General features: G+C 43.4%; 2 protein-coding genes across 2 annotated transcripts in view; one reads left to right on the plus strand and one right to left on the minus strand.

The window, feature by feature from the left end:
* The first annotated feature begins 894 nt into the window (after positions 1–894).
* On the plus strand, positions 895–13,420 carry AQP12B (aquaporin 12B). The gene is made up of 3 exons (XM_073576586.1): positions 895–1,501; positions 9,696–9,812; positions 13,119–13,420. The coding sequence occupies exons 1-3, from the start codon at positions 895–897 to the stop codon at positions 13,325–13,327; spliced, it is 933 nt and encodes a 310-aa protein (XP_073432687.1). The 3' UTR covers positions 13,328–13,420.
* Positions 13,421–16,124: 2,704 nt separating this feature from the next.
* LOC141091167 (galactose-3-O-sulfotransferase 2-like) overlaps positions 16,125–27,623 on the minus strand; it is a 71,302-nt gene continuing 59,803 nt past the window's right edge. The window contains exons 2-4 of the mRNA XM_073576584.1: positions 27,393–27,485; positions 23,416–23,818; positions 16,125–18,395 (exon numbers count right to left, since the gene is read on the minus strand). Of these exons, the coding sequence (XP_073432685.1) occupies positions 17,523–18,395; positions 23,416–23,818; positions 27,393–27,485 (1,369 nt within the window). The 3' untranslated portion in view covers positions 16,125–17,522. The remainder of the gene's footprint in view (positions 18,396–23,415; positions 23,819–27,392; positions 27,486–27,623) is intronic.

Below are 27,623 nucleotides of genomic sequence, written 5' to 3' on the forward strand. Positions count from 1 at the left end.
AGCTGAAATACTGGACTCTCTGAAAACTAGCAGTGTGGCTGTTTCAAGATGCACAATAAGGAGGCACTTGAAGAAAAATGGGCTGCATGGTTGAGTCGCCAGGAGAAATCCATTCCTGTGTAAAATCCCATTGCTTGTGCAGCCCATGTCATACCTTTGTGATTTTGGTTCGTTACCTACCTGCTAGTCTGATGGATGAGTCTGGGTGCAGTGAGAACATTACCCTCCTGACTGCATTGTGCCAACTCTAACCAACGTTTGATGGCGGAGGGATAATGCTTTGTGGCCGTTTTTCAGGAGTTGACCGTAAGTCCCTTATTTCCAGTGAATGGATATCTTCATTCTTCAGTACACTAAAACATTTTGGACAACTCAATGTTCTCTAATTTGTTGGAACAGCTTGAGGAAGGCCCTTTTCTGTTAAGGTATGACTTTTTAGCTTTTTTCTAACCTTTGAATGACCGTTATTACTCAGTCAAAAAACATTTTTTACCAGCATGATCTGTTAATTTTTTAGAATTTAATTATTTTTTTTCAAAAATGTGAGCATTGGTGTAGTAAATAATTATGGTTTTTGCTGCTGCTTAAATATCTGATTTTACATTACATTGAAATGTATCATTTTACATTTTGCGTTTCAGTTCTGGAATTATTGGTTATTTTATAGGACTGTAAAGCCGAGAAAGTAGCTGATTCCTGTAATTCTGCTCAGTGTCATTGTAATACTTGGGTTAGAACCGCTATGATGTGCTGCATGCACAGCTGCAATGGTTCCCACCGCCGTCCTTGGTCTAGCTAGTAGCATTGAGCCACGTTTACCAACACCAGACCTGTATAAGTACAGAGTAACTTCTTCCTAAGTCTCCTCTATCACTGACCCTCCTCCCTCCCACCATGGCTGGACTGAACATAGTAGTAGGCTTCTTTGTTTCAGTCATCGCCTTATCTCAACTTATTCGTTGGATAAGTAAGAAACTGTTGTCAGCCCGGATTTATGGATGCACTGTCAGTGAGTTTGCCAGTTCTCTGCAGCTATGTGCCTGCTATATGGAAGTCCGCATGCTGTCAGAGATTGGCATGTGGGGTGGTGGATTTGGCCCCGATGTGGTGTCAACACTTCTCTTCTTGCTGTTTTTGGTGCATGGATTCACTTTTGATGGGTCATCGGCCAACACTTCCGTCTCTCTTCAAGAGTTCTTGCTGAAGGATAGCCCATTAGTAGACACAATAATTAAGTTAGTGGCTCAGGTTGGGGGCATGGAGGTTGCCAGATTTTTAACCAACCACTACTGGAGACTGGAGCTGACTGAATTTCACACAATCCAAATGATGATGATGGATGATTGCAGCTCCTCTTTACAAACCACGGTGGCTCAGGGAATTTTCGTTGAAGCAGTGAGTGCCTTCTGCTATCACATAGTGCTACTTCACTTCCAAAACACACGGTTGATTTTCAGATCACCAATACTTGCCCTGACTGTCACTTTACTAGCATATGCAGGTAAGTCGCCACTCACCTCTTTACTTATTTAATTTGATTATTGTATTGTTTCACATTAGATTATTGGGGAGAGATTGGGTTCTATCATTGGAACAGGAACCTAGCTTGCTGCTATGTTCCAGACATTGCCTGATTATCCACTGACCTAAAGGTCCCTTGTAACCATTATATCAAAGTCAGCAGAACCGACCAATTTCAGCAGAATCGCTCGACCTTCTGAAGAGTAAGTGAATCTCCGTACTCTACCCTGTCAGATGTTGTTGGGGTGAAGAAGAGATTAAGAATGTTGAGTTTAAATGCCTGATAGTTCTGTTCTTGCGTCAAATAAGACACTGGAAGCACTGCACGTGGGTTACTCCACTCCTCCTCAGATGGAGTATTCACATGTACAAAGGGTCCAACACCTACCTAACATCTATGGACTCCTAAAGTCCATATTTGTCTACAGGATGAAAAATGGGATGAGTGTAGGAAATGTGCCAGTGATCACAAGTACTCATTCCTACTTATTGTCTCATTAAAATGAAAGCAGTTTCTCACTTTCTACGAACAGGTTGCTGGTGTCACTTCTCCTGTTGGTAAGATATAGCATTGGCCTTTGAGGTTAATGTCTGTGTAACCAATTTTTGACCACTCTCTATAGAAGAGATAAGCTGGTAACTGGGCATACACAGAAATAGTAGCCTAAATCGGTGAATGCATAAACCTAAAAGGAGGTTGCGGTCTTTATAAAGAGCTGTCATGAGATATCTTGGAACCATGTTGTAGAATGACATCTTAGCTTTTTAAGAAATTTGCTTTAGAGGGTGAATATTATTATACAAATGTTGGATTGTGATCTGCTTGAGGGGTCAAGATGCATTTTTAGTTTCATACATAGGTTCCAAGTTCTTTTCTGATGACTTTTATCTATATTTTTTATAGGAAGTCAAAGTTCTGATTTCCTGGTACAGAGCCCCAAATTCAATGCAGGCAAAGGATGTTTATTTCTGATAAAATTTAGGCAGTCTGCTATAGGGAAAACCTCACTGCGTATCAATTTTTATAGATGATGTTGCTATAGAGTTCAAGGCCTCTTCCACTCTGAAGAGGGAATTTGCATATTAAATTTCCCAGAGGAGCATTACACAGCAAATACGCCTCCTTACCTTGGCATGACAGAGCTGGTCACTTTTCACAAGGAGAAATGTTACCCCTTAGACCTCAGTCCAGAGCCTCTCACATAGACAATTCGGCTCTCATACTTTGCACTGACTAGGGGCAGTACCCAGAAACACACAGTCTGCAAATTGGGATTCTGATTTGCCTTTTGTCCTAAGTCACATTTCAAGGCTCGTTAATGGGTCAATAGTGACTTGTAGGATTGCCGCTTCCAACAGAAGAATTAAAGGGGGGGTATTTTGGAAAGAGGCCGAGTGCTGGAGGGACATATTTTTCAGAGGGACGGGGGTATATTTTGGTAAGGGGCCATGTCGGAGGAGGAGGGGTACTTTGGAGAGAATCAGTGAATGGGGGGGATATTTTGTAGTGGGGCAGTGTCCAGGGGTATATTGTGGAATGGGGCAGTGTGATGGGGATATTTTGCAGAGGGGCAGTGTAAAGGAGGGATGTTTTGGAAAGGGGCTGTGTACAGGGGGATATTTTGCAGAGGGGCAGTGTGAAGGAGGGATATTTTAGAGGGAGGCCGTGTGCAGGGGGGGGATGTTTTCGAGAGGGGCAGTGTACAGTAGGATATTTTGTAGTGGGGCAGTGTGCAGGGGGGATATTTTTGTGAGAGGCAGAGTGTTGGAGGGAGATATTTTTCTGACGGACAGTGGGTGTGGGGATATTTCGGTGAGGGGCCATGTGCAGGTAGAATATTTTGGAAAGTGGGGCAGTATAGGGGGGATATTATTGTGAGAGGCAGAGTGTTGGAGGGAAATATTTTTCAGAAGGACAGTGTGGGTGGGGATATTTCGGTGAGGGGCCATGTGCGGGTGGAATATTTTGGAAAGCGGGGCAGTGCAGGGGGGATATTTTGTGCAGGAAGCACAGACACATATTTATTGAGCAGCACAGCATGGGAGATATTTTTATATATGGGGTGGTATAATGATACTTTTATTTTTAAGGGACCCCTGTCGGGAAGTGCTGGAGAAGGCCAGGGAATAGGGAAGTCTTCAGAGACGAATTCTGGGTAAGATATCTCATCATGGTGTCTGATGGAAACAAAATGGATGGGAACAACTTACAATCAGAATTGTCATCTATAAGGTACCTGGGTATAAATGTCTATTTGCGATACAGCCTGCTTCCCATCAGTACTGTGGTTCCTGTATGGTCCACAGTCTGATTATGACTGTTAACAGCTCCCAGTATCTCCTTTTTATTATTTAAGATATACTGGGAGTTGTAAGGTCATGCAATACAATGGTATATGGAGCCGACCTGACATTGTAGTCGATCACTGTACTAAGCTTGGTGATTTATTCAAGTGCAGACAGTGGATCTGATCTTCTACACATGTAGCAAGCCAAAAAAATGCTAAGACTTAAAAATCCTCAAAACTTAGTTTCTGCTTCAAAATCTCAGTGTAGGTTAGTGGATGTTCACACTTATTTTTTGGGTCAAAAACTGATCAGAATCTCTCCAAATCCTCCTAAAATGCTCAACACTTGGCTTTGGTGATGTATTAATGCACTGATGGTGGTTCTTGTGGTGTATTTATGTAAGTATCCTTTTAAGGGGGTGTGCACACGTAAGCATTTTTTTTCGCATTTTTAAGCGTTTTTACTGGCAAAAATGCGCTTACAAGAAGCATCTCATTCATTTTAATGAATTCTGCACTTTTTGTGCATATTGATGCGTTTTTTTCTGCAAAAAAAACGCATTGCGGTAAAAAACGCAGCATGCTCATTAATTTTGCGGAAAAATCCGCATTTTGTTAGGTCCAGCGACACACTGTAACGTGTATTTTTTAGGTCCAGTGACACGCTGTAACGTGTATTTTTTAAGTACAGGGACACGCTTTAGCGTGTATTTTTTTTAGGTCCAGTGACACGCTGTAAAGTGTATTTTTTTAGGTCCAGCGACACACTGTAACGTGTATTTTTTAGGTCCTGTGACACGCTGTAACGTGTATTTTTTAGGTCCAGTGACACGCTGTAACGTGTATTTTTTATTATTCTAATTTTCACCGATTCAATTCATTCTAATTTTCACTGTTGTAGTTGAGTCTAATCTTCACCGATTCAGAGGCTGCCGGCGTGACACAGTATCTGTCAAACAATGACATGCTGTGATGACGTTCATAAATAAACAGATAAATCAACTGCACATGCGCTCCCTGGGTTCGCACATGCGCAGTTAATGTGACTGGCCACCTCTACAAAGATGGCGCTCTGATTTACTATGCCTGTGCGTAAGTCACGCAGGCACAGTGAATCATTTTGCTTCGGCTGCCCGGCGGCCAGGATTCCAGCGGCGACTGGAAACCCAGCGGCTGCCGGGATCCCAGCGGCGGTCTAGATCCAAGCGGTGGCCTGGATCCCAGCGGCGGCCTGGATCCCAGTGGTGGGGAGGGGTCCTTGCAGTGTGGGGTCCTTGCGGCGGGGGGGTCCGGTGGTGACCCGCTGGTGGTACTGTGCAAGGGGCTGGTGCCACCATCGGGTGCCATATTGGAACATCCATTACTTGGGTGTTCCAATATGGCGGTCGGCGTACTTCCGGTCGGCGAGGTGAATTATGGGATTCGAGGATGTCCGGACGGAAGTGGATGATGGACAATTTTAGGTTGGTATACAGTATATTAGATTAGTTTTATTAGATATGTAAATGAGGAAGCTTCAGAGCACTGTTCTGCCCCTCAGTTACCATCTTCTTACCTTATGCTGATTGACAGCGCTTGCTCAGAAACTGTCTGATCTAAATCCCAAGCTCTGCACTTACGAATTTTGCAGGGGCTGAGGCAGACTCCATGTCAGTGTATGCAGGACTGATATAATCCCTCTCCTGTGTTTAGTGGCTGCTTACTGCACACAGTAATGGGAGGACAATGCTGACAGGAGAGGGAGATGAAAATGCACACAATGTCAATGTGTGCACGCTCCTATCCCCCTCTCCTGCCAGCATTGGCAGCCAGCTGCTGTGTGATCTTATGTGCAAAGAGCAGACTCTAAATGTAAGGCGGTCAGGGCTTAGACCCCTTTTAAATGTTGAATCTACTGTTTACATGTATATAATTACCATATTTGTATGTGTCCTAGTTTCGTATATTTGTTTTATATGTAAGCTAGAGACAGTGCAGTTAAGAAAAGGGCCACTAGATGGGGGCACTGAGTTCACTGCAAGGAAGGTTTAGTTGTAGGACATTTAGAGGTTTATTCTAGGAGGGATAGCTGGGGAATAAGGTGGTGAGGTTTCCTGGTTATAGTCAGTTAGGGGCAGACCCCTGGGTGTTGCTCAGGTGGCGCCTGGCCTGAGCTGCTTGGCTATCACGCAACGTTTCTGAAGTAGAAGCCCAGCCATCCAAGGGTAGAGTGGAAGTATTAAGGAAGAAGAGGAGTGTAAAGAGCACGGTATCCGCAGCAACGTAGTGAAGTAGTTACAGAAGATGTTTGGGTACAAAAGAAGCAGAGTGGGCCACCGTGAAAGTGTGCGGGAAGGATAACCAAAAGGGGGTGGACAAACCAGTAGATAATATTTCCATGTTTGGGCTGAAGTCGGTTTCAGGGAGATAAGTACAAGTGGGGTTTTCACCGGGCTCCTCTTCCCGTTATAACTGTGGCCTATTCCTGTGAAGTATAAAAAGTTTAGGGAAAGATGAAGAAATGCATTACTGGTACTGTGACAAGTGTGCTGGAAGTGTTATGGATGTGCTGTGTCCTGAAGAGATTAAATCCGTTATGTTTAAAGTTGCTTTGAACTCTGCCTCCCATCTTTTGAGTGGAAGGAAAAAAGGGGGACACAGCAGGGAAGAAACTGCTGACAGCACAGTGAGTATGGAATGTGCTGATATGACTACAACCCGGCCGATAGTTTACATAAACACGGGTGGCATGATGTGAGCATGCACACTGACCTTGCCAAGACAGATCATGGGCACACACAGTGCCAGTCTATGTGCTTTCTTAGCTCCCTCTTCTATGAACCTCAGAAGCCCACTGTTTTGTGATCCTGTGCGCAGCGAGCGGCTGTTACACACAGGCTATGGACGAAAACTGTGTGAGCGCTTTACTTCTGCAATGGTAATATGTGCAGGGCTGAGACTTTAGATCAAGATTGCGCATCGTCAACCACCAAAAGGGGAAGTGCGGAGGATCGAAATTAAGAGGTTAGAACAGAGCACTGAGCATTTGGCCACACCAAAGGTGCACCAAAGCCCCCTCATAAAACAAAATTAATAAAATCTACAGTACCAGTATGATTTTTTTGTTATCCAAGTTCTATGTTCTCTAAATGAATGCCTAAAGTCAATTTGCATTTTGAGGGGTGACAGACTCCCTTTAAAGTGTACCTCCATGATTTAATTAAAATTAAGTTAGGATGTGTACCTCAGTGTGTAAATTCAGCATAACATGAAGGTCCTGGGCCCCAACTAAGATATGTTTATTTATTGTCCTTGCCTATTCACATGGGACCAAATATGACTGTTGTATACTGGTTTGTGAAATTTGTCTTGAAAAAGTATATTACCAAAATGATTACTACAGTTGTTTTTGGACCATTATTTTTTATTATCTTTATGGAAAAAAAATCTTTAGTTTCCTTTTTTTTTCAACCTGTAATGTATTGTTCTATAGAGATGTATCTTTCGGTACAAGTAAAATATACCTTAAAAGGATCAGAGTACCATTTTGAAAAAAATCCCATGCTGAAAATTCTTATACTTGATAGTACAGCCTGTGGCTCACTGTTAATGTTTCTGTCTTCCATTCTAGAGGTCCAGTATCCACCAGACACACACGCAGGGATAGAGGGAGGCGGGCATGACACTGGAAGGGAGTGAGTGACGATTGGGGAAAGCTGGGAGGTGAGGGGGAGGGGGGACGAAAGACGAGCTAAGGGGCATTGGCTTGAGGGCAGGGAGAAAATGACATAGGGTAAAAGGAGGTGGGGTCTCAGGGAAAGAACTCAAAAGAACTGACCAAGGGGTGAGAGGCCCTCTTTGATCACGGACAGCTGGACGCTTTGTTGCAGGGCAAGTTCAACTTCTAATCTGGATTCTAGGCCACTCTTACATTCACTGGAGAGCGCTGCGAGCAGACGGACTGACGGGAGACAGTTGGGTTACACAAGGAAATTGGTGTCAATTAGGTGCCTCCATAGAGCCCCAGATATTTTAGTCTTGCATGTGGTGGGTAATGACCTGGGAGCCCGCTCTGGTAAGGGACTGGCTAGCAATATCAAAAAAGATCTGAGGTGGCTATGGGTGGTGTTTTCGGGATTGAAAGTAGTGTGGTCTGACAATGTACCCAGGAAATTTTGGCAGGGGGCGTGGTCAGTGTCAAGGATTAACAAAGCTCACATGAAGGTTAATAAAGTAATATCCAAATTCGTAGTGTGGAATGGGGGAGTGGCGGTTAGCCATGCGGGTCTGGATTTTGTGGGAGAAGAATTTTGGTTGGCAGATGGAGTGCACTTGAATGCAGCGTGGGACAGATTTGTGGATTGCGAGGTTACAAAAAGGGATACAGAAGGCCACTGCATTGCTGGTTGGTGGGGTCTCGAGCACCTGAGGGGGTCACGGTGCTCTTGGTGTGCCGTTCGTGGGTCCTCGAAGTTGTTTTAAAAATTGGAAGTGGGGTTTCTTGAAAGGCAAAAAAATCCCCTTTCATTGGATGGTTATGTGGTGGTGGTCTGGTGATATTTGGGTGATACATGGCGATGGAACGTCGGGGTCACATTAACACGAGATTTGGGTGATACCCGGCGATGGTATGTTGGGATCACATGGTCTTGAGTTCTGGGTGATACCCGGCAATGGAACGTCGGTATCACATTGTCATGAGATTTGGGTGATACCCGGAGATGGAACGGTGTGGAAGCAACCTCTTCCCCTCGGTTTCACGGTGCTTCTGAGCAGAAAAAAATGCGGCTAGGAGTAAGGCTGGGAGGGAAGGGGTAATGCCATGGAAAATCACCAGACTTTTGTAGTTTCGAGGACCTCACAAAGTGTCTTTTAATTATTAATAAATTTGCTCCTGTGGACGTTATTATCCAAAGAAAATGGTTGTTTGTCCTTTGTTTTATGGTGGAGAAGAGGGGAGGATTCTCCGTGGAGAGGTGGGAGTGGGATTAAGGAGTAGTCATGGAAAATCGACCTTTCCAGAGTCATGATTTTGAATCCCTGGAAAGTGCATATATGAAAAACGCCAAAAGGAATCAACAGAGCACAGGTAGATGCTTACAGGGCTTTTCCCCAATCTCCTGTATCTTCAGAGGAGAAGTCTACACAGGACATGTTCCACGTAGGAGTGTTCTGCCATTTGAGTGCATATTAAAACTGCGTATTTTAGGGATGGAAGTAATGGCCACAATATACCTGAAGGATGAGACCGACCATCTCTGAAATGCGTTGTTTTAGTTGGCACCCAAATAAAGACTCCAACTCATGGCGCTATACTTGCTCTTTTGGAATACAAATGCAACTTCTCCATGAAACTCCTGCTTGGTTGCTCCTACCATTATCTGCCTCAACAGTCACACCACTGACAACAGCCTTGGATTGTTTCATGTTGACATACTATGTGGCTACAACAGGGGGCAAAGAGTGGCATGATTAATGTCTAGCAGGCTCACAAAGATGGTGACTGGGTTGCAACACCATAAAATCTTAACACGGCTAATAATAAACTTCCTCTTAGTGAACTGGGCAGAAGATGGCGCCATCTTGAACAGCCGATCTTTGAAGGCAACACGTTGACAAAGGATCTCAGATGACTTTTTACAGGATTTATTCTTTAAAGGGGTCACATCAGTCATTCACAGCTGAGATGGTAGTATCCGTCTTTGCATGGCAATAACTACAGTAAACCGCTTTCACATCTATGGAAGTTATGGAAACAGAGGAGCACAGGCCACATGGATATTCCCATCTCAGTCATGAATGGCCGTCATGGGATTACCTATTTAATTGGTCGAACAATTCTCCTCACATAATGACAGCTTTATTATTAAATAATTTACTTCTCATTGTGTTAAATTCTTTTCTTAGGTGGTCAGTACACTGCAGCTTACTTCAACCCAATCCTGGCCTATGCCTTGACCTTCAACTGTCCTGGGAAGACGTTACAGGAGTACTCTGTTGTTTATTTTGCTGGTTCTATAATTGGTGAGTACAGAATTTTCTTTGTATGTGTGGTTAGAAATTTAGGGAAAGTGGTGATTGTGTATTTCTATGTAAATTCTATTTTTTAGAATATTTGATAACATATATTGCCTATTGGCCATAGATTGATTTAATTTATTAATGCATTGAACCATCAGGTATATTTTTTATGAAGATGCTAGTCCGCTGTGGATATTAGTACACAGACCACTAGACCACCAGGAATACTACATATGATTCCACTGTACCTTAAGGGTCCCGTTACACAAAACGATGCACCAGCGATCCTGACAACGATACGACCTGGTCAGGATCACTGGTGCATCGCTACATGATCGCTGGTGAGCTGCCAAACAGGCAGACACACCAGTGATCAGGACTAGTGAAGACGCTGGTATCCAAGGTAAATATCGGGTAACTAAGCGCACGCGTTGCTTAGTTACCTGCTGTGTACCTTGGAAACCAGCATGCTCGCACTGACAGCTGGTATCCAAGGTAAATATCGTGTAACTAAGCGTGCGCGTCGCTTAGTTACCCACTGTGTACCTTGGATACCAGCGTGCTCGCGCTGGGAGATGGTATCCAAGGTAAATATTGGGTAGCTAAGCGCACGCGTCACTTAGTTACCCGCTGTTTACCTTGGATGCCAGCTCCCAGCGCGAGCACGCTTGTATCCAAGGTACACAGGGGGTAACTAAGCGCCGCGCGCACTTAGCTACCCAATATTTACCTTGGATACCAGCTCCCAGCATCTGCTTACAACGCTGGGAGCTCGCTGATCGTTGGTCTCCCGCTGACACACGCAGCGATGCATGCTGGCCAGCGGGAGACCAACGATCAAAAAATGGCCCAGGACATTCCTGCACAATCTGCGATACCCGGCGGGGGGCCGGTCGCTGATGCGTGCCTCACACAGCGACATCGTTGGCGAGATCGCTGATGCGTCACAAAAATCTAGCTAGCGATTTCGCTATGTGTGACAGGCTCCGAAGACTTATTAACCCCTTAATGACCGCTGATAAGTCTTTTTACTGACCTGAGATGTAAGAAAATAGCATCCCCGTAAAGGTGACAATCCAGCAGCTGTCGGCTGTACACATCAGCTGACAACTTGCTGTATCAGCCGCAGTCAGTGTTGGAACCATCCATATCTCCTCTTTGGTCAGACCTCATCTGGAATATTGTGTCCAGTTTTGGGCACCACATTTTAAAAAAGACATCCACAAACTGGAGCAAGTTCAGAAAAGAGCGACCAGAATGGTGACCGGTCTGCAAACCATGTCTTATGAGGAAAGGTTGCAGGATTTGGGAATGTTTAGTTTGCAAAAGAGAAGACTGAGAGGAGACTTAATAGCTGTCTACAAATATCTAAAGGGCTGTCACATTGTAGAAGGATCAACTTTATTCTCATTTGCACAAGGAAAGACTAGAAGCAATGGGATGAAACTGAATGGGAGGAGACACAGATTAGATATTAGAAAAAACTTTTTGACAGTTAGAGTGATCAATGAGTGGAACAGGCTGCCACGAGAAGTGGTGAGTTCTCCTTCAATGGAAGTCTTCAAACAGAGGCTGGACAGACATCTGACTGGGATGATTTAGCGAATCCTGCTTTGAGCAGGGGGTTGGACCAGATGGCCCAGGAGGTCCCTTCCAACTCTACGATTCTATGATTCTATGATCTGTTTAACCCAGTAGATGCTGCGGTCTTAAGTGGCTACGTCATATAAATGGTTAACAGAGGGTGGGCGCATCCTCTTTATCCCCAATATCAGCCTGAGATCTTGATCACGTGGTCCTGATGCTTGCTGTAGCAGTTCACGACCAAATAGCGGCCTTAAGGCCCCTTTACATTTAGCGATGCACCAGCGATCCCGACCACGATATGACCTGGTCAGGATCGCTGGTGCATCGCTAAATGGTCGCTAGTGAGCTGCCAAACAGGCAGATCTCACTAGCGACGCAGCAGCGGTCGTTACTTACCTTTCAGACGCGGCGATGAAGACGTCCTCCGTCCGCGTCCACGCGTCGCTCGTCGGTGCCACAGGAAGCGCCCGACGAGAAATGGACCCGGCCGATCTCGCGCAATCAGCGACAGACAGCAGGGGAGTCGGTCGGAGGTAAGTATCACACATAGCGATATCGCTAGCAATATCGCTGCTGCATCACAAAATCGGTGATGCTTTAGCGATATTGCTAGCGATATCGCTATGTGTAAAGCCCCCTTTAGAGTCTGCCGGCTACAGTGGCCTGTTAGAAGTTAGCAGCATTTAGGTGGTAAAAATACACCTTTTCATTCCTGTCATGACATTTTGCATTAATTCCTGAAAATCACCTGAAGGGTTAATAAACTACCTCACAGTAGTTTTCAGTATGTCAGGGGGTGTTGTCTTTAAAATGGTATCACTTTTGGTGGGGTTGTCCAATACTGTATATAGGACCCCCCAAAGTCACTTCAAACCTGGATAGGTCTCTGAAAAAATTAATTTTGTAAACTTCCTTGGAGAAAAAAAAAGGAAACATTACTGCTACATTTTTAAACCTCCTAAAATACTAACAAAATAAAAGAACATGTTACAAATTGTGCTGATGTAAAGCAGACATGAAGGAAATGGTTTTTTTTTTACTGTTTTTCTATGGTATGACTCAGGTTTAAAGGTATAATCATTCAAAGTTTGAAAATTGCAATTTTTTTTACATTTTTGTCAAATTTCTGATTTTTTTAAAATAAATTTTCACAAACACATACACACACATGCATACACACACACACATAATCACACACACACAATCCCAGTGAATAGCATACATTTGGCCGGTATTTGCAGGTACACTATTGACTTCAAATTTAGTGGTGACAACTCCATCACACAATCGCAGTAACCTGACAGGTTATTGTCTTGACATCCAGGGACCCTTCAGGTGGCCAAATTGGTCCTTTGCTGTGTGGCACATGGATTCCTATGTGCACCACTGGGCAGTTTTTCACGCTACAAAGCTATAGTGCTAACCACTTAGTCACCAAGCTGCCCTACACCGTCGCATAAATCTGGGGCTTATGTTCATCACCACTTTTTAAACATAAAAATGGCATAATATTAACAAATTCACTATAACATCTTTGATTTTGAAACATTTGTTGATTATTTTCACACGTACTAAACTGGTTTCTGTGAATATTATGCTTCAGATGTTTTATGAGCATAAAATTTCTGCCACACTAAGGGACAATGTATTGTGCCATGGACAACTATGGACACTCTTATTATTATATTATACTTCAACTCTTTTGATATGGTTCTTTTCTAGGAATGGTTTTGGCCCTTTTCCTGTATATGGGACACATTCCACGTCTCTTCCAAAAGAACCTTATCTACAACCAAAAGAGCAAATTCAGAACCCCAAAGGCAAAAAATGTTAAGTCTACTGTTCCAAAGAACATCCCATCTTCACCAAAAGGGTCGGAGAAAAAAGCTGTAAAAAAAGTGAAAGCGGTCACAAAAGAGAAGAGTAGCTAATCTTACCAGAATGTGAAAATGTGAATTTACAGTATTTTTAACTGTCAAAAAATGAACAAATGTCATATAACTGTTCATATTGCAGTTCTCTGAGTAATGTACTGTATACGTGTATAGTTACTAGTGATGAGCGAGTATACTCGTTGCTCAGGTTTTCCTGAGCATGCTCGGGTGTACTGAGTATTTTGGCGTGCTTGGAGATGTAGTTTCTGTCGCCTCAGCTGCATGATTTGCGGCTGCTGGACAGCCTGAATACATGTGGAGATTCCCTAACAAACAGGCATTCCTCACATGTATTCAGGCTGTCCAGCAGCCTCAAATCATGCAGCTGTGTCGGCAGAAACTATATCTCTGAGCACTCCAAAATACTTGGAGGACACCCGAGTATGCTCGGGGAAACCCAAGCAACGAGTATACTCACTCATCACTAATAGTAAAATATTTCATGCAGCATGAATGATGTGAAACTCATGAACTACAGGTAACGGCTAGTAATTAGTGATGAGCGAGTATGCTCATTGCTCAGGTTTTCCAGAGCATGCTCGGGTGGTCTCCGAGTATTTGGATGTGCTCGGAGATTTAGTTTCTGTTGCTGCAGCTGCATGATTTGCAGATACTTGACAGCCTGAATACATGTGAGGAATGCCTGTTTGTTAGAGAATTCCCACATGTATTCAGGCTGTGAAGTAGCGGCAAACCATGCAGCTGCGGCACAGAAACGAAATCTCCGAGCACTTCCAAATACTCGGAGACCACCCGAGCATGCTCTGGAAATCCCGACCAAGGAGCACACTCACTCATCACTACTAGTAATCAATTTGGATGGTTGCACAGTTCTAGAACCCCAATGCAAATGTTCAATTTCGGTGTATGACTGCTATTCCTCCTCTGCACTTCTCATTCATGCATCCACACCTCTATGGCTACATTACTTGACTGGCATCCTTGAGTCATGCCTATCTGGGCTCTACAATGACTTTAGGGCTTCCACAAGTTTTTCCAAGTTTCTTCATTAGTCCAAAAGTAGTGACTGATATTCCTTACATTTTTCCCTTTTATTGAGGTTGCATTTTGGTTGCGACACAGGTGGCGTAGGTGGTTGTGGTAAATTACGATCCCTAGGGTTCCACAACAATTTGACTTTTTGTGATTTGCTTATTGCAGTTGCTGTACTCTAGGGGTCCCAATTCACCACATTCATTATGATACAATGCAGCAGTGGAACAAGACAATCTTTGATGGCGAGACCTGTTTCATAGCCAAAGTTTCCGTGTAGCCCCAGCCTTAAATAAGTTGTCCATCTAGGACATCCTCTTCTCATACCCAACACTTGGTCCCGATAAAATAAGTCTATACTCCCCTACCGTGCTGGTGCCATTCCCGCAGTGTCGGCACTCGCTCTACCCGGGGTTCCCATTTTGCTATGACACGTGTCCTCATCTCCTGTTGAACTGAACATGAAAAAGGAAGTCAGGGCTGCAGCTCATCTCGGACTTCCTGTTCATGTTCAATCCATACAAAGGTGGAGACAGGGACGCCAGTGCTGATTGGCACAAGCATCAAATGTCAAACAATAGCGCGGGAGCCACAGGGAGAAGTGCTGACATCGTGGGAACGGTGTCGACACGGCAGTTGAGTATAGGCTTTTTTTTATTTTATCGGGCCAAACATTTAGATCAAGTAGTGGACAACCCCTTAAAGGTTGCAATTTAAGGATTTGCAGGCAGCAACAGTTGCTCTATGCTGATCAGACCTCTAAAGATATTATACTTTTGTAACTCACTAGGTTGTCTTTTTTTTATTTCATCCCTGACTCTACTTATAGCTTATATGATGTGTTTTTAACAGGAGCTGTGGTGTGATCAGACCATGTTCCTGCACGGTCAGACACAGCCATTACACAGTACACAGCATGGGAACATTTATAAGATTATCTCAGCACAGGAACAATTTTTATTTTAAAACCCATCCAATTGTGGAACTTATTACTATTCTACAATCTATTGATTAAAGGGTATTTAATCTGGTGATCAACTCGTGAATGATTTCTCCTTTTTTTTTCTTCAACATTTACAAGGATATCAAAGCTTTTCTGGTCAACATTGTGTGCATTTTACCAGGAAATTTGATTTGCAGCAAAATTATTGTCTGCCAATTGGATTTTCCTTATTATAATGTGAGGTGTCTTCAGGTCCAAAAACCAAGATTATAATAAAAATAGAGTTTTAAAAAATATATATATATTTTCACCTTACTGCGCACCTGTCCTGCCATCCTCGCAGCCCACTCTGGGTCTCTTATTTTCCCCTTACCCCACTGCAAGCATTCTCTTCAAACTCTTTACTTCAGGCCCTGGCTTCAAGTAAGCTTTGGAAGTCATTGCTCGCCAGTCTGTTACTTGGGTGATGATCGCCACGGTGTCAAACGTGACAGCACAGCACAAAGTGATGTCAGAGGCCTAGGTGAGCTGGAAGCCAGGACCGAGAGTGAAGAGGTTGAAAGGGATGTATGTGATGGGGAGGGAAAATGAAGAGGTACAGAAGTGGAGATGGGAGTGGTGAGGTATTTTGTTTTTTTCCCTCTAACTGTTTGCATGGCCCTCAATGGTTCAGTAAAATAGTGGCAGCATTTGGCCACTATTTCCAAGAAATTAATTGCAAAAAAATCAGTGTTCTGATAAATACAAAATTTTTGTACAATTCAAGGAGTATTTAATAAAATTCATTAATCTCTGTACGTCACCAGTTCGGTTGTCATTTTTAAAGTAAAGCCTCATAATTGATGAGCCATTTTAGCATCCTCTTAAATATTTTGATTTTTTTTATTGAGAACTTTGCCTGGTACAACACAATTTACAGAGACAAACCTCTAGATGGATCTGTGCTTAAATTGGTTGTCTTATGACGTCTACCCCTTTTTCTGAATGGCGATCAGTTGATTGCCATGACTCTGGCTTATATTAACTCCGGCCATGTATTGTTATAGACCAAGGAAGCTACTTCCAGCTACAAACACGTCTACCCATAAGCATCCACATTCTTCAGTGCATGGTTGCTGTCCTTGCATGGATGAGCTGGGTGCATCAGGACAGGAGCCACTTCCATGATGTCAGGAATGCCTAATGAGGCATAAGCAGAGGCGTTGTCCCAGTGACCAATAAAAAGGTGTAAAATTGATCCGTACTGAGCCATATCTTGTGTCATTTAAATTAAAAATATATATAATACTTTCTTACTAAACTGAAGATTATTTAGAATCTGACTACAATAGAAATAACCGCAACCGTGATGTCACCAACCACAGGCCCAGTTCAAATTTTGCATATTGGTGCAGTTTTTTTTAAGACAACAGACAAACTCATAAGTACAGTATCCATACCACACAACTCCTGAATACAGAGGGTAATGTATTTCACCACATTTTCATGCAGTACATGCAGATTTTGTTATACACAATGGTCAAAAGTGCATCATGCTTCATAGAACACCATATTGTCCCTAGAAAAAAAAAATTCTCGTGCTTCATTAAAGAAATGAAAGCTGTGGTATGCAGCACCACATTGAGAACATTTTTGCCTGTTGTGTTCTCTCTTATTGTACATTGCATTACATGAGGTGCTTGGTCCTATGCACAAAGCCTCAGCTAAAGCGAGAAAGATGAGAAACATAAAGCTTCCACTCACAGCCACCTATCTGCCCTGAACACAAAAGGATCAAGTGCTCAAGCTTTAACATTCAGCTACATCACATTCTGACACAGAAGAACTGGACAGGCTTGACTCATATCAGATAGTTGGCTAGGTCCATTGAAATCTGTAGGGTGGGATGACTTATCTGCTGTGTATGGGCTCTGTTACTTTGAGCTCTAGTGTTTTAACACAACAAAGAAAAAAAATATGGAAAATAAACAAGCTCAAACTGTAAAGTGTGACTGCTCCTCAATGATTGGTTACTTGCGATGCCTAGCTGTTTTTCTTCAGTGCCAGAGTTTGTCATAGACCATGCTTGGTCACTAGCTTCTCATAGCAGCGGTCTGATCCTAAGGGAAATGGAGGTCCAGTTCACCCCAATCTGGCGATCAGGAAGAGTCTCTATGGTTGAAACTATTGATCTAACCTTTAGCTCCTAGGTGGATGTGTGATAAATACCCTTTTAAGTGCAGTCTTAAAAATTACTGTCAATAACTACAACATGTATCAAGTTTCAAAGTCTTTGCCATATCTAGTTCCTACGTACAGCCCATTGTTTTGACTACGTATAAGACGTTTTTGTTGGGAAATCTTACGGGCTTTAATTGTCCTTTGCCTTTTTTGCTTGATAAATAATCGTTCTGTATACTGAAGTTCTGGGGTGACCAGCTGGCGACATAACCGTTCCTTATCCTTTTGGAGACCTGGCTTCAGATTGTAACCAAGGATTTTATGCATTCCAGTCTGAAATGGTCTTAGGAAGTTGTCTTTTATTTTTGTTGAGTCTACTTGACCTTCTAGACAGATCCCAGATTGTGCGGCCCTCCTCCTCTGAAGTTCCTGCACCTCACTTTGCATCCTGTCTTGTCCAAATTTGTCTACCATTTCCCAAAAAGACTTATTGAAGTAAACATACAGTTGCCAATCAAGCTGGTTCCAAGTTTTAATTTTATCTTCAGTCTCTTCAGAAAGGACTTTTCGGTTGGAGTCATTCCTGCTATTTAGAGGAAAAGACAAGACATCATCAAAGTTCCAACAAAGGGCATCCTTCAAAAGAATCAATGATTCATCAAAGTACTCTGTGATCAGGACCAAGTTAAACATGGTTTCTATAGTTTTTTGGGCCAGCTTGAAGTGTCTAGGAGTTTCAGGCTCGTGTTGGTCAAGGCCAAGATCAAAGGCCATAAGGTTTTTGCCATAACAGCTGTTTATATTTGTTTGGTTGTAATAATTATAAGGATTATTCAAGTATTCTTCTAAGCTGTGAGCATTAGCAAAAATGTCCAAAGCCTTGTAATACGAAAATGATGACTCCATGAGAGACACAGGATTTCTCATTAAAGTGAAGTAAAAAGTGTCCTCGGGCATCACTTTTTCCACCTGTAATAAATTAGAAAAGAGATTAGTAGAGATCAAATTGATATAGGTAAAAACTATGTAGGGTGTACCCAGGGGTGGGATTCAAATTTTAAACAACAGGTTCTGTGTTTGTGTGTAGGGAAACCACACCCATTTTAAGACACACCCATTTACACACACCTTTTTCTCAAATATATACAAGTAGGGGCGGAGTCAAACAGTTGGAAAAACAATAAATTGGAATGAGATCAGAACAGTGCACATTCTGGCCAGCGACTCTCCTGACCCGAGTGTGACAGCTGCATATATTTCTATGCAGCTGTCTCACTTGGCTGGCCAGGCAGTGCACTACATTCTACAGTATAATGGCCCCACATGATGCTGCATACAGTATAATGGCCCCACATGATGCTGCATACAGTATAATGGCCCCACATGATGCTGCATACAGTATAATGCTTCATACTGTATAATCGCCCCACATGATGCTGCATACAGTATAATGCTTCATACAGTATAATGGCCCCACATGATGCTGCATACAGTATAATGGCCCCACATGATGCTGCATACAATATAATGGCTCCACATGATGCTGCATACAGTATAATGGCCCCACATGATGCTGCATACAGTATAATGGCCCCACATGATGCTGCATACAGTATAATGGCCCCACATGATGCTGCATACAGTATAATGGCCCCACATGATGCTGCATACAGTATAATGCTTCATACAGTATAATCGCCCCACATGATGATGCATACAGTATAATGCTTCATACAGTATAATGGCCCCACATGATGCTGCATACAGTATAATGGCCCCACATGATGCTGCATACAGTATAATGGCCCCATATACTGCTCCATACAGTATAATGGCCTCACATGATGCTGCCTACTGTATAATGGCCTCACATGATGCTGCATACTGTATAATGGCCCCACATGATGCTCCATACTGTATAATGGTCCCATATACTGCTCCATACTGTATAATGGCCCCACATGATGCCTCATACAGTATAATGGCCCCATATACTGCTTCATACAGTATAATGGCCCCACATGATGCTGCATACAGTATAAAGGCCCCACATGATGCTGCATACAGTATAATGGCCCCATATACTGCTTCATACAGTATAATGGTCCCATATACTGCTCCATACAGTATAAAGGCCCCACATGATGCTGCATACAGTATAATGGCCCCATATACTGCTTCATACAGTATAATGGTCCCATATACTGCTCCATACTGTATAATGGCCCCACATGATGCTCCATACTGTATAATGGCCTCAGATGATGCTCCATACTGTTTAATGGCCCCATATGATGCTACATACAGTATGATGGCTCCACATGATGCTGTATACAGTATAATGGCCCCATATACTGCTTCATACAGTATAATGGCCCCACATGATGCTCCATACTGTATAATGGCCCCATATGATGCTGTATACAGTATAATGGCCCCATATACTGCTTCAAACAGTATAATGACCCCACAAGATGCTCCATACTGTATAATGGCCTCACATGATACTCCATACTGTATAATGGCCCCATATGATGCTGCATACAGTATGATGGCTCCACATGATGCTGTATACAGTATAATGGCCCCATATACTGCTTCATACAGTATAATGGCCCCACATGATGCTCCATACAATATAATGGCCCCACATGATGCTCCATACTGTATAATGGCCCCACATGATGCTGCATGCTATATAATGGCCCCATATACTGCTCCATACTGTATAATGGCCTCACATGATGCTCCATACTGTATAATAGCCCCACATGAGCTCATTCTCATCCTCCCCCTGGGCTCATTCTCATCCTCCCCCGTCCCCCTGGGCTCATTCTCATCCTCCTCCCATCCCTCTGGGCTCATTCTCATCCTCCTCCCATCCCTCTGGGCTCATTCTCATCCTCCTCCCATCCCCCTGGGCTCATTCTCATCCTCCTCCCATCCCCCTGGGCTCATTCTCTTCCTCCTCCCGTCCCCCTGGGCTTATTCTCATCCTCCCCCTCGTCCCCCTGGGCTCATTCTCATCCTTCCCCTCGTCTCCCTGGGCTCATTCTCATCCTCCTCCCATCCCCCTGGGCTCATTCTCATCCTCCCCCTTGTCCCCCGGGCTCATTCTCATCATCCCCCTTGTCTTCCTGGGCTCATTCTCATCCTCCTCCCGTCCCCCTTGGCTCATTCTCATCTTCCCCCTCATCCCCCTGAGCTCATTCTTATCCTCCTCCCATCCCCCTGAGCTCATTCTCATCCTCCCCCTTGTCCCCCTGGGCTCATTCTCATCCTCCTCCCGTCCCCCTTGGCTCATTCTCATCCTCCCCCTCGTCCCCCTGGGCTCATTCTCATCTTCCCCCTCGTCCCCCTGGGCTCATTCTCATCCTCCTCCCCGTCCCCCTGGGCTCATTCTCATCCTCCTCCCGTCCCCCTGGGCTCATTCTTATCCTCCCCCCGTCCCCCTGGGCTCATTCTCATCCTCCTCCCCGTCCCCCTGGGCTCATTATTATCCTCCCCCCGTCCCCCTGGGCTCATTCTCATCCTCCTCCTCGGCCCCCTGGTGGCAGTACCGGATCGCGGCTCTGAATCTCTCCAGTTCGGGGAACCGGCTGCTTTTTTAAGAAGCGGTTCCATCGAACCGGGGAGAACCGGCCGAATCCCACTCCTGGGTGTACCCATATGGGGTGGTATGTTCCCCTTGTGAATGTCACCTAAACCAGGATTTGTTGGTAAGAATAGGAAGGAACTGGCATAAGGCCCACATTGGAATAAAACAGACTGGAGTTTTATAAATGGTAGTGCGGTTTTTCTTCTGCCAATTCATTGTGTCTCTTGAAATCATTCCAATGTTTATAGGTACTAGATACACCTGAAATGTGAGTTTCCAAAGAGCATCATAACCAAACCACTGTAAGTTTCAGGACTGTGCAGAAGAGGTGCCAAAAATAACAACCCCCTTATTAGACATCACTCAGTGTTCACTATTGTCTAAAGCTGCACAGATTTCTGCTTCTTCCTCCTGCATTCATTCTGATCATATTAGTACCAAGTTATTCGCACAATTGCACTATTTATCACAAATCACAATAAATGCATACCTATTGTTAATATACAGACTAAGCCCAACATAACATTTCTTTCTTGTACCTTTGTGTATTTTTTCATATTTATCTGCCCCTCTTTGCATCTATCTTCACATAGTAGAAGGAATGGTCCTATTCTTACACTGCTAAATCTCAGATTTTCCAGTGGAACCCTGCTTCTCCTCAGTACTGCAAATCCCTTCCTCCATTTCCAGGGTGTTAGTGACTAACCTCACCTATCTGAGTTGATGACTCAGCTGCATCAAAAGCAGATATTTGTCATGCTATCACGCTAATCTAAGTGTAATATTCACTTTATTTATATGTGCATGGTATGCTCCTGCACATCAGTATAACTGCCTGTGTTTTTACATCATTGTTCTGTTAGGCTACTTTCACACGCAAACGCACATAAACGCATCATGCGTTTGTATGTGTTTTTTTGTGCTTTTGCGCATGCGTTTTTTTGCTCTGACGTGCACATTACCATGCACACGTCAGCGCTCCCATAGACTATAAACTGTTTTTGGGTGAATTTTGTGCGCATTGCGTGCGCATGCGTTTTTTTGAGACAGGTCGGACGCACAAAAAATGCAGCAGGATGCATTTTGTGCGCCCGGGCGCACACTACAAAAAAACGCATGCGCGTACAATCGCATGTCTAGGCGCACCCATGTTAAGTATAGGGAAAAAAACGCATGCGCAAAAAAACGCAGGTCTGAAACCAGCCTTATAGCTGTTTTTCAGCGGAGCTCGGCTGTCCTGCATTCCTTCACAATGGAGCTTATAATAAATCAGCTCAGCAGAGGTGACTCCAGCAGAAGTCTGCCATATACATAATAGCATTTGCAGTATCATATCACATCTGTTGCATGCAAGTTCTGATGAGAGCTTTACACCCCCTTGACATTCTCTCAAGCACAGGGGATTGGAAGACCGCAGCTTCAAATCTCCTAAGGAGACTATTAAATAAAGTAAAAAAGTAAAAAATAAAAGTTTAAAAAAATAAAAGACAATAGTTCAAATCACCTCCTTTTTGGCTCATAGAAAATAAAACAATTTATAAAAAATACACCTGATTGGTATTTCTGCCTTCAGAAATGTCCGATCTATGAAATTTAAAAAATTTAAACTAAATTAATCAGATCGATAAATGGCGTAACGAAAAAAAAAAATCTAAACTCCAGAATTACATTGTTGGTCACTGCAACATTGCAATAAAATGCGATCAGAACATAGTATCTAACCCAAATTGGTATAAAAGTTAGTGCAGAGCCCAACAAATCAGCCATCACTGAGCCCCAGATCCCCCAAAAATGGGGACTCGACGGGTTTCTGAAAATGGCGACAAATGCCCCAACATTTTTTCATACAAATGTCTGAATTTTTTTCACAGCTGAAATAAAAAAGAACTTCTACATGTTTGATATCTGTGTACTCGTACTGACCTGGAGAATCATAATGGCAGGTCAGTTTTACCATAGAGTGAACATGGTCAATATAAACCACAAAAAACAATTGTGGAATTGCACTTTTTTTTTGCAATTTCACTGCACTTGGAATTTTTTTCCTGTGTATTTGGTAAAATCAATGGTGTCATTCTAAAGTACACCTCTTCCCAAAAATCAAGCCCTTACATGGCTATATTGATAGAGAAAAAAAGTTAGGGCTCTTAGAAGAAGGGCAGGAAAAGACCAAAAGCAGAAAATGTCCCTTTCATGAATCGTGTCAACAAATTTTCACATAGGGATCTTGGACTCATGGGCCCACTGGAGGATTCACCTGTTCCCCGTGATCCAGTCTGGGTCATCAAGAGCGTACATGAATACCTGGAAATTCCCAGTTGTTAGTAGAACATAATACACCTGGATATTAGTTCTTTTGTCATTATTCCCATAGATTCAGAGCGCACGTACCTCTGTGAGACGGAAGCGCATGTGATGACACATTATATCGTATTTAGGCCGGGTTTTCATTATGTAGCCTTCCACAAAGTAAGCTGTGAAATAGTAGGGATAAAAGAGCTGGGTTTGGTAATTAGCTGGTAGAGCAAACGTTAAGTTGCGTGATTCCCCAAACCGAAAGAGAATATTCATGATGGTGCTACTGGCAGTTTTATGGGTTTTCAGGAAAAATATGTGTGTGTGAGGCTGGCAAGATCTCTCCTTTTTCCTTTCCATGTTTGATGGCCTCTTTTCACCCTCTGGCACTTGTTCAGGTGACTGCACCACAAGCTTCTGTATAACGCTGACATTTTTCTCATTACCAGGACCAGTGTCTAGATATGCCGAGGATGGCAAAACAGCGTTCTCGGGGTACCTGGAATAAATAAAGCATATTTAGTATTTTTTGTACAAAGGGTCAGAAACGGTAGAAATTTGTCGACAGTGCCGTTTCGAAGCTTAACATAAAAAATATATATTGCTTTTATGTAATTAAAGTGTCTGGATAAATTGCAAGAAAAAAGTATGAGTTCATGACCTTGTTCAAATCAATGGGCAGACAAGCCATGGCTTCCAGATGGAAGGCCAATTTTTTTTTTAGCGACTCTTTATTTTAGCTGATAGAAGAGAGGAATTCTTTTTTATTATATCCTTAGGCTATGTGCCCACGTAGCATTTTAAAACGCTCACTAAAAACCGGACTCCTTCCCAGAAATCGCGCGTTTTTTCCGCGCAATTTCACCGCGATTATGATCGCGATTTTGCCGCGATTTTCGCGTGCGATATTCAAGCACTTTCCAAGCGATTTGAAGCATCGCTTGGAAAGTGATTGACAGGTTGGTCACACTCATCAAACATAGTGTTTGACAAGTGTGACCAGGTTTTTACTATTGAGGCCGCCTATGCGGCGTCAATAGTAAAAGATAGAATGTTAAAATGCTAAAAAAAATAAAAAAATCGGTGTATATTTACCTTCCGGCGTCCTGCGCTGCATTCCCGGGCCACAGCGTTCCCAGTAATGCCTTGCGAGACCTGTGATGACGTAGTCTCGCGTTGCTATAGCGATCTCGCGAGACCACGTCATTACAGGGCCTTGCCGCAAGGCATTACTGGGAACGCTTAGGCCGGGAATGCAGCGCGGGACATCGGAAGGTAAATATACCCCGATTTTTTATTTTTTATTCTTTTTTTACAGGGGTATGGTACCCAGGGCCTGGAGGACAGTCTCCTCTCCTCCACACCGTGGGTACCAACCGCACCTGAGACGCTTAACTTCTCGCATGGTGGGCATAGCCACATGCGGGAAGTAAGCGATTCTCATGCATTCCTATGGGTGCAGAATCACGGCAATTCTTTGCGATTCCGCACAAAAGAATGAGCATGCTGCGATTTTTTCCACGATGCGATTCCGCCGAGGAAAAAAGCGCAGCATTAGCACAGCATGTGCGGAATGCCATAGGAATGCATGGGGGGGCGTTCTGTACACGATTTTTAAACGTTTTCGCAGCGTTTTCGCGCCAAAAATCGCGGCAAAAACGCTTAAAAATCGCTACGTGGGCACACAGCCTCAAACTGAATTATCTATGAGTACAGGTAATAGAAATCCATATAGGAAAAATTGGATAATAGAATGCATATTCCTTATTTCAAGGATACTCTCAAAATTACTGTATAATGCATAAGCGGACTATCAGAGAGCCTAATATTAGTCCAATTGTCAATAATATCTTAGTTAATATAATTAAAGACAGATATAAGTAAAAATGTCTTTATTGAAGATAATACAAGTACCAAAACACCAAGTCATAAAATGTGCAATACATACAAGAACAGGCGGGCAGCTATATAACCATACAAGCAAAGGTTAACGCCATCACAGTGGATCAATCTATTGTTCCTTTACAGTAAAGTAATTAAAGTGCATAGTGCAATTCAATAGCAATAATACTTCAATGGAACATATGTCCGTAGAGGCAATGCAAGGAGGACAGTACAAAAGATCATTAACCAGCTCCCTAGTGAAGTTACATAGATGCAATAATCCACATCCTATATCCCTTAGATAATGATCAGGGGACCTCCTCATGCAGAGCTTACCCATGGTGGCCGTATAACCAGAGCGCAAGTGTCCCGACGCGCGTTTCGCTGTGGCTTCCTCGGGGAGTGTAAAGAGCGGAAACCGGATTGGAGAGGGTCGAGAAGAGAATTGTCAAAGAGATAGCGGATAAGACAGGAGTGGACCAGGAATTCCAGGAGTTTAGAGATGAAGGGAAGATTAGAGACAGGTCTATAGTTCGCAGCACAGTTTTGGTCGAGGGATGGTTTTTTAAGTAGTGAATGTATGATGGCATGCTTAAATGAGGAGGGAAAGATACCAGAAGAGAGAGAGGTTAAATATTTTAGTTAGGTGAGGGGTGACTGCAGTGGAAAGGGACTGGAGTAGATATGACGGAAATGGGTCACTGGTGCAAGTGGTTGGGCGAGAGTGATCTAGATGCAGTGGGGGAGGTAGGACAGTGCATGGTATGAGGTGATTGGGAGATAATTTCCTGTCGGATCTGGTCAATTTTTTCTTTGAAGTAATTCGCCAGATCGTCAGCTTGAAGCTCCGTGGTTGGGGCCTGCACTATTGGGTTGAGTAGAGAATGAAAAGTGTCAAAGAGATGTTTAGGGTTATTGGACAGTGAGGTGATGAGGGTGTTGAAATACTGTAGGTTTGTTTTGAGAGGTGAAGGGCAGTGTTGTATGTTCGAAGCATAAACTTATAATGGATGAAATCTTCGTGTAGATTGGATTTTCTCCACAGACGTTCGGCGTACCTGGAGCACCGCTGCAGGAAACGTGTTTGCAGGGTGTGTTAGGGTTGTCGCCGTCTGTGTTGTGGTGTTCTATGTATAGGAGGTGCAAATTCATCCAGGGCACTTTGAAGTGTTTCATTGTAATGCTTCAGTGCAGAATCAGGACATGAGAGGGAGGAGACCTATCTCCCCTAGGCCAATGAAGACGTCAAGCTCTTCATAAGTTTCTGGGTGTTAATGGCCTGTATGTTTCTATAAGTATGGACAGTGGGGGTGACCTGAGCGGCCTGGCAGTTCTTGCTAGAGAATGAAAGAAGGTTGTCGTCAGAGAGCGGGAGAGGGGAGTTTGCAAAATCATCCACTGCACAAAGCCGAGAGAAGACCAAGTCGAATGAGTTTCCGTCTTCATGTGTTGGAGAATTAGTAAGCTGCGAAAGGCCAAACGAGGAAGATAAAGATAAAAGGTGAGTAGCATATGGGGAGTGGGAAAAAGCAATGGGGATGTTGAAATCGCCCATGATGAGGGTAGGGATGTCACAGGAGAGAAAATGTGGAAGCCAAGTGGCAAAATGATCCAGGAACTGATGGGAGGGGCCGGGAGGACGATATACCACCGCCACTCGCATAGAGAAGGGGGTGTAGAGTCTGACGGCATGGACCTCAAAAGAAGGGAAGACAAGTGAGGGCACTTGAGGGAAGACCTGAAAGGTACATTTTGGTGATAGGAGCAGACCAACGCCTCCACCTGCTCTATTGTCTGATCTTGGGGTATGAGAGAAGTGTAGTCTACCATATGAAAGAGCAGCAGTAGTGTCTGACTGCTGGATCCAGGTTTCAGTAAGAGCCAGGAGGTTAAGAGAATTATAAAGGAAGAAGTCATGGATGAAGGAGAGTTTGTTACACACTGAGCGAGAATTCCAAAGGGCACAATTAAGAGGGACAGATGGAATGCAGGGAATATTAATAAGATTAGAGAGGTTTCTGAGTGTCGCAGTTGGGGGTTTGACGTTCTATAACATGGGGGACCAGGGTTGGGAGCAAATTCTAATCAATTATAATAGACTAATCTATAATACAATACATGGAAGTAGATTTTTGCAACAAAAATTATTAAATTCTCTTATCCAAATTCAATTTTCTCAAACTGCTCACCTTATCAGATTCTGGAATAAAATCAAAATGGAAATAATTCCGATGATGATAAACCCAATATAGAATTGACTCAGATGTCTGATTTTTCTTTTCCTGTAGGTAAGATAAAAAGTTAATTCAAATCCAAGGGAGGTAGGTGACCTGATGTAGAGTGGGTTGGCTATATGGTGGCTATTGCGCATTGGATTATCTAGTGTCTAGTGTTTTAACGTGGCGCAGGGCGGGTACCTG

This window comes from Dendrobates tinctorius, unplaced genomic scaffold (assembly GCF_039654945.1).
Source record: "Dendrobates tinctorius isolate UK_male_01 unplaced genomic scaffold, ASM3965494v1 ptg000049l, whole genome shotgun sequence".
In the NCBI taxonomy this organism is placed as follows: domain Eukaryota; kingdom Metazoa; phylum Chordata; class Amphibia; order Anura; family Dendrobatidae; genus Dendrobates; species Dendrobates tinctorius.

What these genes read in the sequence shown, in the direction of transcription:
- AQP12B (XM_073576586.1), top strand. Translation starts at nt 895, where the DNA reads ATGGCTGGACTGAACATAGTAGTAGGCTTCTTTGTTTCAGTCATCGCC. An exon ending in CACTTTACTAGCATATGCAG is followed by an intron (nt 1,502 to 9,695) that starts GTAAGTCGCCAC and finishes TTCTTTTCTTAG; the next exon opens with GTGGTCAGTACACTGCAGCT. An exon ending in TTTTGCTGGTTCTATAATTG is followed by an intron (nt 9,813 to 13,118) that starts GTGAGTACAGAA and finishes GTTCTTTTCTAG; the next exon opens with GAATGGTTTTGGCCCTTTTC.